Source organism: Manacus candei, unplaced genomic scaffold, assembly GCF_025592945.1.
Source record: "Manacus candei isolate 608988 ecotype Guabito, Panama unplaced genomic scaffold, ASM2559294v1 h1tg000048l, whole genome shotgun sequence".
NCBI lineage: Eukaryota > Metazoa > Chordata > Aves > Passeriformes > Pipridae > Manacus > Manacus candei.
Window position 1 is genome coordinate 10106498 of NW_026138096.1, and position 12771 is coordinate 10119268.

At 40.0% G+C, this 12771-nt stretch overlaps 1 protein-coding gene across 1 annotated transcript in view; it reads right to left on the bottom strand.

Moving 5' to 3' along the window:
• The window catches only part of POLR1A (RNA polymerase I subunit A), a 32340-nt gene that overhangs the window by 16064 nt on the left and 3505 nt on the right, over window positions 1-12771 (bottom strand). The window contains exons 5-19 of the mRNA XM_051798663.1: window positions 12249-12334; window positions 12029-12138; window positions 10372-10458; window positions 9629-9731; window positions 9039-9198; window positions 7675-7848; window positions 7358-7480; window positions 6544-6771; window positions 4355-4609; window positions 3820-4011; window positions 2940-3083; window positions 2288-2471; window positions 1014-1096; window positions 743-901; window positions 329-427 (exon numbers count right to left, since the gene is read on the bottom strand). Of these exons, the coding sequence (XP_051654623.1) occupies window positions 329-427; window positions 743-901; window positions 1014-1096; window positions 2288-2471; window positions 2940-3083; window positions 3820-4011; window positions 4355-4609; window positions 6544-6771; window positions 7358-7480; window positions 7675-7848; window positions 9039-9198; window positions 9629-9731; window positions 10372-10458; window positions 12029-12138; window positions 12249-12334 (2187 nt within the window). The remainder of the gene's footprint in view (window positions 1-328; window positions 428-742; window positions 902-1013; window positions 1097-2287; window positions 2472-2939; window positions 3084-3819; window positions 4012-4354; window positions 4610-6543; window positions 6772-7357; window positions 7481-7674; window positions 7849-9038; window positions 9199-9628; window positions 9732-10371; window positions 10459-12028; window positions 12139-12248; window positions 12335-12771) is intronic.

Consider the following 12771-nt stretch of genomic DNA (forward strand, 5'->3'; position numbering starts at 1 on the left):
AAGGGTCAGTCTCCAACAGAGGCCAGGAAAAATCCTTTCTCCTACAGTTTGCATGAACTGCAGCATTCCTTCTGAAAAGCAGGTCTGCTGCTGCAATAAATCCTCATGTACTAAGAAGTGATTCAAAAATAGATTATAATAAACACTGACTCTCCTCCATCACCCACTGAGGTCTTTATTACATTCTTCTAAAATTTTTCCATGCCACAGTCCAGAATAAAAATCTTGCTTTGGTATTAGATATCCCCACAAGAGCTTCCCAAGAGCTCACATTCTAGTTCAAATCACATCAACATATGTAGTTGCTGAGTATCCTGGCTGTGATTACCTGCATTGTGTTTACAGTGGATCCTTTGGCTCCTGACTGTACCATCAACTGTAAATTGTTCTCTGGAAAGCTCCTGTGGAGACCAAGGGGCATACAGACCTAAAGAGTTGTGGTGGAGGGAAGGGAAGAAAACCAAACATTAATAATAAAATAATGAACCAAAGCAATTCCCGTTGAAGGCTTTAACGAAGTGAAAAAACAATCACAAATATTTCTATTTATAATTTTAAAAGCATCTTGAACATTAGGCCATCTCGCTCAGGGAGGACAAGGCTGAGGTGGAGAGGCAGTGTGTGAAGCCTTATGCTGGGACAGATGGAAAGCTTCAGCCTTCAGAAGAGTCAGGAACCCCTCACCAACTTAATAAGAAAGTCTCCAAACAAGATTAGTATGCACAGATGCCTCGATGCCAACCTTGTTAACTTCGTTGTTGTAATTGTTTACTTCCTCCTTGAATTTCATATCAACCATGTTAAAATCCCTCTGGTCTTTGCAGAGATGGGCATCCTGCCATTTCCCTTGGACCTCTTCACATGATGCTGTTTCTGGCAAATTAAGAGCGGCTCTAACAGCCTGAAAGTAAAATATGGGGGTTTATAGGTGTCAAGCAGTCATGATTAAACAGGGCATGGTTTCAAAAATTTTTAATTATGGGAAAAAAAAACCACCTGCAAAACAGACTTACTTCAATACCACTCTGCTTTGACTTCTCAATGATTTTTTTTCTTTTGTGGTCTGCGTCAGGTTTAACCAAAATATCTTCAATCCCTGTTAAAGAAGAGACCCAGAACACAATGATCTAAACTGAAAGAGAATTGAGGAAGGAACCACATTTGCTGTCAGGGATTTTGAGAGCAAAGAGCTGGAAAAGAAAGTCACAATTAAAGTTATAATTCTGCAGCTTGACAAGAAAAAAAATTGAGTGGCTTTTTCATGGAGGTGTAGGCCATCAAAAAAAAAACATGCAACATCAACTAAGCATTAAGGGTGCAAAATCAACTTCAGAAGTCTTAATTCAACAGTCTCTAAAAATTTTTAATTGGTGCACTTGCACAAACAAATGTTTTATGGGCCACATCAATCTAGTTTTCCTCTTCCATCCACATCAAAATTCCTGTTAGCTGAACGTTGCTCAATCTGGCATTTCTTAGCTTTTTTAAAAAAAGGTAAATTAAAAACGCAGACCCCTCTGATGACAGGACAAGGAGAACAACAGGACAAATTAAAGACTGGAATCCTAACTGCTCTAAGCTATTTGTAAGGAGTCACTAAAATGGTCACTCCTGCTCCAGTCCCACTTCTCATTTTCTATTGTTTTAACTACCTAGTGATCCCAGGTTTGTTACCTTTTCCTAACTAGTTTTTGCACCCTGGCTCTCCTGACACGTGTTCTGTATCTTACAGTCAACAAATCACCTTCCTCACTCCAAAGATATCCTTCCCTTTTCCTTGGCTCACAGCAGTCTCTTGGTTCCTCACTATTGCTGTCTAATAGTGGACTGTGCCTCCACAACTCTTGCATGAGTTTGCAAAGCTGTAATGAAAGTCAGACATTTACCAAAAGTTTTACAGTAGAGTGGTGCAAGACCTGATTAACAACCCCTCAAAGTTCTTCCATCTTGCTTCATCAGTTGTTCTGCTTTCTGTGCAGCAATTCTTTTTCAAAAAAGATAACAGAGATTCATAGGAGGTTTTGATCTAAACAAAATTTCAACACGGGGCATTTAGACTGTGTACACTTTGACTAGGATGGACAGAAGAGAGAACTTGTTGGACATACTCAACATTGTACTTTATGTTTATGCACCAACCAGGAAGAGGAAAGAAAAAGTTCAAAAAAAGGCTGGCAAGCAGCTATACCACTCTAGGGCAGTCTTGCTAAATTTTCTTTACAGAATTAGCACGTATTATGCCCAACAATGTCTGCTTTATATCTCAGGAGGTGCTGCAGTTACTCACCCATTGTAAACCCCCTGTACAACTGCAGGTAAGCAGTGAAGAGGCGTCCCAGGCACGTCAGCACTTTCCCACTGGTTTCACCCCCATAGATTTCATAGCAACAATGGACCAGGCCATAGGCAGAGCTGCCAAAGTGAGCTTTGTCCAAGACTCCACACAGTAACTCCCCATTTCTAATAATAACCTGAAAAATAAAACACAGCCATTCAGGAAAATGGAAATTTTGATCTTACTATGACCTCTACAGGTTTTTCTGCGTAATCCATGTGAAAATAGGTTTAAGTTTAAAAAGTTCACATAACAGTTAAATATGGTCAGATTATCTGTACTTCCAGAATTTATAGCAGAAATAAAACTTCTAACACCATCTGTGTTTTTCCACCCATAAAGTCCAAAAATGAAGACACATGGCCTAACAAAAACAGATGGAATCTGCATCAGTCAGGACCAGATGAGAGTTTTTCCTGACCCCCAGGCCTATCTTTTAATCACCCGCTTCTGGCAGTAACTTTTGCTAAATATCTGCTTTTAACTTTGTCATCCGTCCACCGCCCTTCCCATTCCTCTACTGTATACACAATTTTAGTACAACACAGCCCACCCCAACCTCCAGAGCTGCCCCCTTCTCTGCTGTCCCAGACTTGCTGCATACCTGAGATTCACACATTGAATCAAGATTTAGACATCTGCTTGCAGGTCCCTTCACCCAGGCTCTCCCACCAATCTTGGCTTTCCCAGTCAAATTCAGTGGAATGTGGTTGTCTGGGATGACGTTTATTAGCAACGTAGAAACAACCTATAAAGAAGCAGGAAGAGTGGCAGGAACTATTTATTTCCTATATTCCCTTCTCAACGTATAGAATTTGGCATGGAGGAGACAAGCAACTTCCTGTATGTATTTTCTCCACTGACAGCAAAGTTTTAAAAGCCTGGAAATCTGACAAGACAGAAATATCCTTATGCTACTCTAGCCTGTGAAAGATCAATGAGCTGAGACACATAATTATTTAGAAACGTATGGAAGCAAAGACTTTTCCAATAACTAGATAGATTAAAATTAACAACAACAAAAAAGAGCTGTCTGTTGGGTTTTACATGAAAAACTGGCAGAGAACTTCCTCTACTCTGCTATAAAACATGATACTTGGGCTGAATGTTAAGCTCTCTTAAATAGCACAAAATGGAGCACTCACTTAGGTTTCCCAGATATTACATCAATCTAATGATGATCTCAAAAAATACCAGAATATTTACCTATAGCCTTTAAGTTTAGGCATAACCTAGTTTACTATGACCTTCCTTGCTCCCATGCCTGTCACCTGCACCACTACACTTTTATCTGCAACACCTATTCTAATTCTGCCATTTTAAATGAAAGATGACTCTCCCAGCTCAAGAACATACACCAGGATCTATGTGGTGTGGATCAGATGATGGGATCTGGCTTTTTAGAGCAGCCCTGGTTTTAGCATCAGCATTCTGCTTACTATGGAACCATTGGCATTCTTCAACCCAGTAAATTAATAAACCACCTGCTTTCCTGTCCATAATCGCTGTGGTTTCATAATGGCAGGAGGAAAGGTTTTAATTCTTCCTTTCTTGTCTGTCAGTCCTCGGTAAACAAGCTCCATATATTGCTCTCTGGTGAAAAAGCAGCCCCGGATTGTCATGCTGACTCCAGAAACCATGTGATCCTGGATCAAGCCAGGAAGTGGCTTCCCATCCTAAAGAGATAACAAGAAAAAGGGTTGGGGGTGTTAATAAGCCTCCAGCTCCCAAAACTATTCCCCCTGGATAAAAGCACTAAAGTAATTTGTAAAGAACTCATCATTACAGCACAACTCTACTAAAGCTCTTCTGGACACTGACATTCAAAGGAACAAGACTGGACATGCTGGGCTTCCTTCAGATGAACAAACCACAGATGGAGAAAGAAGAGAAACCAGGAATAAATCTCAGAAGTAAATAAATAGATTTGTTTCAATATTCTCTCATTTATCATTAGAAAAAACAAACAAACCAAAGTGCTTTCAGGTAGGAGTACATTTATCTGACAGTTTCACTTGCCTTTGGCACCAGATACTGTTCATCAGTACAGGCTAAGGTGTAGGCTTCTGCCCTACCCAGCTCGCTCTGTGGAAAATGGGCATTCATCTCATCTCCATCAAAATCAGCATTGTAAGCCTTGCAGTTGGCATAGTGAAGCCTCAGCACTTTTTCTCCAGGCAGGATTCGGGCCCGGTGAGCTTGGATGGAAGGTCTGTGAAGGGTGGGCTGGCGGTTCAGTAACAGGACATCTCCATTTTTAATATGTCGACACACCTGCAAGGGAAATTTGGTTGCTGCCTACATGGCATTTCCATGCATGGTTCAAAAAGGACTGCACCTTTAAAGATACACACACCCAAACCATTTTATTTCTAGTATGCACAAAACTGTGCAGTTCTGCACAAAACTCAGAGAGAATCGAGACTGCTTGCCCCTGAACACCCTCTGCTCTCCACCAAATCACACATTAACTCCTACAAACCACAGTGATCGAATCAATAAGCTATTTATCCAAAGCCCACTGGGTAAATTGATACCTGCCACAATACACCCAGCCCTGGACATCCTAGAATAAGGCAATAATACCACTCAGTAGGTGGAGCAGAGGATTTCTGAGTTATAATTTCAGGTTTGAGTACAACACAATATATTCTTATTTAGAACAGGGTCTATCAAAACAGTCTCATTTTAATTTTTCTGTCAGTAACACCCATATATCCACTAAAGTGATTATCGACAGGAGTATGACAAGTTGTTTGTACAATCTAAATATTGTCATGTTTACCTCTGTGACAGGTTCTGAGAGGACTGACATCACAGCAATACTCAAGTCTTAAATATCGAATCCACTATACCTCTCTTACAGACAGGGTAATACATAACAGACAATGTGAAAAGATTATTCAACACCAAAACCTCTGCCCTAGCAGTTAAATAGTAAGTTCCTAATTCTTGAAATGGAGGGAGATAGAGTTAAGAAGTTTCAAAGGTTGATTAAGCTGAAGCAAAGAGAAGAAACGACGGACATAGCATCAATTAGGTTGGAAAAAACCTCTAAGATCATCTAGTCCAACTCTTAACCCAGCCCTGTCAAGGCCACCACTAAACCATGTCCCTAAATGTCACATCTACATGTCTTGTACAAATCTCCAGGGATGATGATTCCACCACTGCCCTGGGTAGCCTATTCCAATGCTTCACCACCCTTTTGATGAAGAAGTTGTTCCTAAATCCAATCCAAATCTCCCCTGGCACAACCCTTGTTCTGCCGCTTGTTACTTGGGAAAAGAGACCAACTCACACCTCGCTACAACCTCCTCAGGTAGTTCAGGCTCTGCCCTGAGCCTCCTTTTCTCCAGGTTAAACATCCCCAGCTCCCTCAGATGCTCCTCATCAGACTTGTGCTCCAGACCCTTCCACAGCTCCACTGCCCTTCTCTGGACACACTCCAGCACCTCAGTGTCTTTCCTGTAGTAAGGGGCCCAAAACTGAACACAGGATTCAAAGTGTGGCTTCACCAGTGCCCCACATAGGGGAGAGCATTGCCCAGGTCCCACTGTCAACACTATTTCTAATACAGGTCAGGATGCCATTGGCATTCTTGGCCACCTGGGCACACTCCTGGCTCATGTTCAGCCCCTGTCAACCAGCACCCCCAGGTCCTTTCCCTCTGGGCAGCTTTCTTCCCCTAGCCTGGAGCTCTGCATGGGGTTGTTGCAACCCAAGTGCAGGACCCACACTTGGCCTTGTTGAACCTCATTCCACTGGTCTCAGCCCATCTCTCCAGCCTGTCCAGATCCCCCTGCAAAAACTGACTGAGGGTGCACTTCCAATTGCTGAGAACTTGCTGTGAAGGACAGGGAGGAAGGAGGATGTAAAAGCATGAAATGAAAGCAATATTTTATCTTCCATGCTGCTAAACTTCTCAAGAACAGTTAGCTGCAAAAGACTACTCTGCATCTTACCAAGGTGCATATTAAAAGAAAGAGTAATATTCAGAATGGAAAAATGGGGTTTAGAATTTGAAAAAAGATCATGTTTTCCTTCCCACCCCACAACTTTTTCTCAGCCATGAGAACAAGCTGTCTCAAAAAGACGAGACAACCCTGCCCTGGCAGTCTTGGTGAGCAGGACAGTAAGTATTACTATGTAAAAAAAATAGCACCACAGGTGCAGGAGGGCTCTGACAATCCCTTTGTCATACTTACAATCTTCAGTCCTGACTGGGGGGCTCCAGAAGAAGGAGTGAGGAGCTGCTTGGCGATGGCCTCCCTCTGGGTCAGGCTGGTCGCGCTCAGCATCGTGCGAGATCCGTCCTCGTTAATGACCATGGAGGCCCCAGGGTGAACCTTTGGGCCATTTATGACAGCCTGCCTCAGCTCTTTGACATTCCAGGGAGTGACTGGCTGAGGGTAAGTCAGTTTGGTAGCAAATACCTGGACAGGAGGGAAAAGAGATGAGAAATAACATGTTGTTCAACTTCAGCTTGAAACCGAAAAAGCCACTGATAAAACAGTGTCAAATGTTAACTCACACAATGCAAACATGAATTACTTTAAGCTCCTGGAGGCATCTCCTCCTCAGTCTACTCTACTGTCAGATAAATATATTTCTGTTTTAAAAACCTCTACCATTAGAATAGAAAGGATGTTGTTTTTACAATTTCCAATAGGCAACCAGAAGAGATGATAAAATGAAAAGATCAAATTCAGGCTCTGTGTGGTTAAAAATCATTAAGGATGGATGAAGCTAGTGTTGTTATTGTGGTCTTTCTTAAAGGCCACAGCTGTGCAAAATACACTGCACAAAGACCACAGGAGAAACAGGATCTACTTATAAAGTTTGCACCAATTCTTAACCCCGTGAAGCTTTTTCCTTTTTTTTTTTTTTTTTTTTTTTTTTAAATGCTCTTTCTCAGATGTGGTGGTCAGTGTAACTGCTCCTTATTAACACACAGTAGCAACACACAGTAATTCAGTCCCCAGCTGCACCAGAAGGAAACACTCTTTTATCTGTTCTCACCATGGGAATGCCAATCTCATTGGTACCAATGTACATATCGGGGCAAATGACTGATCGAGCAGCAAAATCCACGCGCTTGCCCATCATGTGCTTCCGGAACAGCCCCTCCTTCTTCTCCAACAGCTTTGAAAACAGGAGGTAACGATTAAAATGTGAAAGTATGCAACATCAGACATATTCTCCAGACACTACAGTGATGAATATCATGAAAATGCCCACAAGTAATTCACTTTATTCTTACTCCATCAGGTTCTCTAAATTTAACTGTCTGTGACACACAAAACCCCAGAGTTTTTAAGGTTCTGCCTGCTACCCACCTGACGAATACCAGGGTATTTTTCTTTTATCAGTTTGTCCATGTCACTGTCAAATACAATGTTGACATGGCTCTGAAGACGTATCCAGCTGTTGTACAGCTTATCTGCAATGCTCTGTCCTGGAATCGCTGTCAGCACAGAACGGTCCAGAGGTTCATTATCCCCTCCTATCTCCTGCAGAAACAGAAATTAGAAACTTGGACTTTACAGAAAATATCTTCTATTTACTAGGCTGAAATTACAGTATCAATTAGAGTGTTAAATATAGCAAATAAAACATTCACCATTATTTTGCACCTCCTTAAAGAAACTAGTTTAAAAAAAAAAAAACACAACAAAGAATTAACAGTGTAAACTTAACTTTCAAGTTATTGCAACCAAGAGCCTCAGACAGGTCTGCTGTCAAGCTTTAAAAACTGACTTGGATGGGAGATCTCTAAAAACCACAGTTACATATACCAGTGGGACTTTAAAAGATGATTGCTAATTGATCATCTGCTGTTAAGTGACAGTCCTCTTTCTAAATTAGATGTTACTGGTTAGTCAGTCTGTGCTATGAATCACTGTAACTAGAAAATTCTGTTCTTAGATAAAAATAATGTAAATCCAAGTGCTTTTATCACCTACATCACTTTGTTTTCAGTCTAAATGTCTGTATAGCAGTCACATGGAAATGCATTAACCTCCTGTCAGTCACACACTTAAGAATGGATCTCCACCTAGTGGCTACATTCTGAGTAACTAAGAATGTTTTCAAAATGTTTTACACTTAAAATATAAGCCAAATTCAGCTGAAATGAAGTCCAGTATCAAAGAACTCTCAGTGATACAACGGATGCACAAATAAGGCAAACGGACCTACATTATGATTTGCCATTATACAACCACGTGAACTGGTCAGCAGCAGACAAGCATTGTTACTAACTAAAGTTATCTGGTTCTATTTAGACATCAATGGTCAAAAATAACCACAATCACAACTGGCTCTACTAGGTTCAGAAGCTAAAGGGGTTTTCCCCCCACCCCATTCATTTTTCATGTGATGAGATACTGGCAAAGTTTTATGGTGAGCTGTTTGTGCTGTACATATTTCCTTGTCCAGAAACAGGAGCCCGTTATGTCTCATGTACAGTCATCCAACACCAAAACCCACGACTAAAAGAGCATGAGCAAAATGTTTGTTTCCTTTGCACCAGGCAGATGAAAGAGGGGAGGGGGAAAAAAATAAAACAGCTATGGAGAACATCTCCACCAGCACATGCTCCAACAGCTCAGGCAAAAACTGGGACAGTTTAAACAGGAGCCAACCCGAACGCGACGCTCACAACCAAAAAGCAAAGAATAAGACAGCCAGCAGCTCTTACTGTTTGAATTTCTTCTGCAAATTTTATTGGCTGACATTGTTCTTTTGCCATGAAAACCAAGAGTTTCCGTATCGTTTGGGCATCTTTCATCACAGCCTGCAGGTTCACAGTCTGGCCGTTCGTGAACAGTCGATCTCCAAGGCGATTTACGGGACGGTACCTACAGCAGGTCAAAATCACTTGAGAAGATTAAAGCCACTGAACAGCAGCATAATAAACCTCTAACATTCTAAGCTAAGTCTTCAATGCATGAAAAATAATCCCTGTAAACTAACGGTGAGCATTTAAAAATTCACACGTTCTACTGCGACAGTCATAAAAGAGGAGTGATCCTTAACAATTCTACCAGTACTACAGTTATAATATTCTAAAATAATTTAAAATACTAATACTGGGTTTTTTTCCATAATTAATATTTCAATCTTCTAACAAACTCAGAAAAGTTATGATCAGTTACTGATACAACTTTTTTTTTTTTTAACACTCCACTGACACTTCAGCAGATCAGTGTAATTGTTTGCTAACTCCTGCAAAAAGCATATGTGCTAAACCCTGTGATTTCTACAAAAGCTTTTTGGGGAAAATTTTACCTTGAAGGAGGAACCACAAGTAGATCTAAAAAAAACATGTCTGGACTGAATCCTGAACTCTCGTGGGGATCCATCCCAGGGAAGAGATAACGCAAAAAGAAACCTAAGAAGACACAACAGAAATATAAACTCATTCTCATTGTTTGGGAATCCAAATTCCCAGATGCATTTGGTCAATCAAGTCAAAAGAATCTGCTAAGTTAAACACTACTGAGCTTGTTTAAAATAAAAACTTTCAGGCTTTAGAAAGAATTGCCACTCTGTTTTTGGTTACATACATGGTATTTTAGAAACAACTGTAAACAGAAATACAGATTATAGCAAAAGGAAAACGGCAGGAGGAAAGCTCACAGCAACTAACTGCCAGTGATTCATGAAACTGCTGTTTTTTCCTGGCAACTGCAGACAGATGAAGAGTACAGGCAACTCAAGAGACTGATAAAAACATTCCTGGTCTTTATCTGTGAGGAATTGCAGCACCATACAAAAACCACACTCTCTGTAAACAACAGTCATGATTCGTGGGGAGCCACAACTTGAGAACAGTGGATCAAACTATTCCTTAAATCCAGGACCCTGCACTGACCAGCTACCAGTCCTCCTATCACAAAACCTATCTTGCAGCCACGAGCCCTTAAGGTAAAAGGCAAAGATTTGATAAGGAATTAATACTGGAACATTTGCAGACATTGTCCACCAAATGGTACAGAAAACAAAGTAACACTGCTATTAACAATTATTACCTTCATTCTTCCACAGAGCCAGGATGTACTCTTTGGCAGTCATTGGTGTCAGGTATCCTCTCTTCCCTAACTGGTTTTCATCAATAACTGAAAAACAAAAAATGAAATAAAAATAAAATATTTATTTAAAAAAAAGAAAATCTCAAGAGGTTAATCTGAAAGGGTTTTTTTGCTTACAATGGTAAGTGCTTCTAGCTAAGAGAAGGAATGGAAATACATACAAAGTATACTGGCTGACATTTACATCAAAATTATCATTTAAATGTTTGCTTTGGGAACATGAAATTAACCAAAGAAAGAGCCTTCTCAGAATGGGAAAAAAAGGAGCCATGTCTGTGATGAATGGATATCTATATAAGCAAATGAAACAAGACTCATCCTTAACATCTAAAGTGTATGTTTTATTTGACTAACGGTGAGCTGCACCCTTTCTCATGATGATCTCATCCACTGCCCAAAACACAAACCAGGAGTCAGCCTGCAGCTGGGGAACATTTAAGTGGGCTTCAGGTACTACCAGTGAGATCAAGGTTCCCATGAAATAGCTGCAGCAGACAATAGCACCAGTCAGCAACCCATCCATACTGTAAGTGAGAGTCTGGCTGGCTGTACTTCAGAAAGGAAAGAAAGCACATGGTTTTGCCACTGAAAAGCAAAAAGGTCATTTTTTCAAAAACACAGCCAGAGATTTTAGATCTCAACTTCCACTTCTCTTGCAGGCCAGCCCCTTGTGTCTCAGGAAAGTCAGAGTACACAACTTGATGAAAGGTAATTCTTTCATGACCTCAGATAAAGGTTTCCTATTCTTCTTTTGGCTACGGTCCAGAAAACCAGATTTTTCCACACTGAAACTTCAATTCCCCATTCACCTAGAAAAACTTTCCATCCCTTAGACAGAAATGCATCAACATCAAGGTTAAAAGCACTCCCTCTGAGATTAAACTGTGACACAGGCTATGGAGAATGCACATAACTGTGTGATCCATCCCATTTCAGAAGATAAGACACTTCAGATTGTGCTTCTTCAGCCACAACTCCAGAGATTTAATCTAGTATTTAAACCACAGAGTAGCAAACAAAATAAACTCTCTATGTAGACCTTTTCTAAGGGCTGAATAACACACAAAAATCTGCTTCAATTCTATCTCATTGTGTAAATGATCAAGGATACAAGAGGAAAAAAGTAAGTTTAAATTGATTCAACACTAAATAATTAAACCCAAAAAGTGTCACCTACTTTCTTTTCCTCTTTAAGAGGATATTCTTTCATAAGAGTTAGTATTGTCTGATTTTCTTTCTGAAGTAAGATTGGTCATCTTCCTCCTAGGTAATTTTTTATCTAGTTTCTCTGTTTCAAAAATCTAACAGAAAATCATCTACCTGCCAAAAATGAGGTGCCCCAAAACCACCCTAAAGCTGACACAGCTTATGCTTTTGTACTTCTTTTCCTGACACACAGACACTTGCAGGTGCAAAGCATAGAAGACTTGTCAAGAGAAATTTAATGGAATAAGGTACTCCCCAACCTCTGAGCTTACTCCTTTATTTACGTTTTTTATAAATGAGTCACAAGTGCACAGTCACTGCTAGGAACCTGTTCCCCTTCAATGCAGGAAAAAAAGTGCAAACATGTTTAAGTAGGAGACAAATATTTTACCTGCTGTTTCATCCAGAATGCCTCCCTCTCCTGACTTATGGTACACTGTAGAAGGATAGGTTACTGTCAGCTTGCTGTTATGCTCCTTTCTCACCAGTGATCTCCTGGATCTTAAAGGTAAAAAACAAAAAAATCAAACGGGAAAGGCAGACAAAAGTTAATAGAAGTACAATATTTAACTTCACACTAGCTATTTACTTCCTCATGTAGTTAAACTTACTTGCAGTTTGGGCATTTCTTTGAACCCATATGTGCTTTCCAGAACTGTGCTATCAGATTATTTCGACAGCCACATACATTTTTGACCTGATAAAGAAAAAAAAAAACCCAACATAAAATAATGAAAATAGTAAAATTAAATGAAAGTAATAAAATTATTCATTAAAAATTATACTGTTAACATTTACTATCAACAGGGATGTTATTAGTATCAATGCACACACACCCTTGTACTGATTTAATTCATGCCTTACGTTCATCATCATCTCATATTTGCTGGAAATATACACCCCTCAGTGCTCACCACCCTCCTTTTTAAATTTATTTCATAGTTATAATTCAAAGTTTTTCTCTAATGATGACTTAAGAAGGTAGAAGAACAATAAAAATCACTTCTTTTGACTGCTCATGAATGTGTGATCTACCAAGTGCTTAAGCTTAGATTTGGAACAAGTGATTAGGAATTAAACTTGGCTTATAAACAAATCTGCTCAAAGATCTTAAAACTTTAAATATATTCTTCA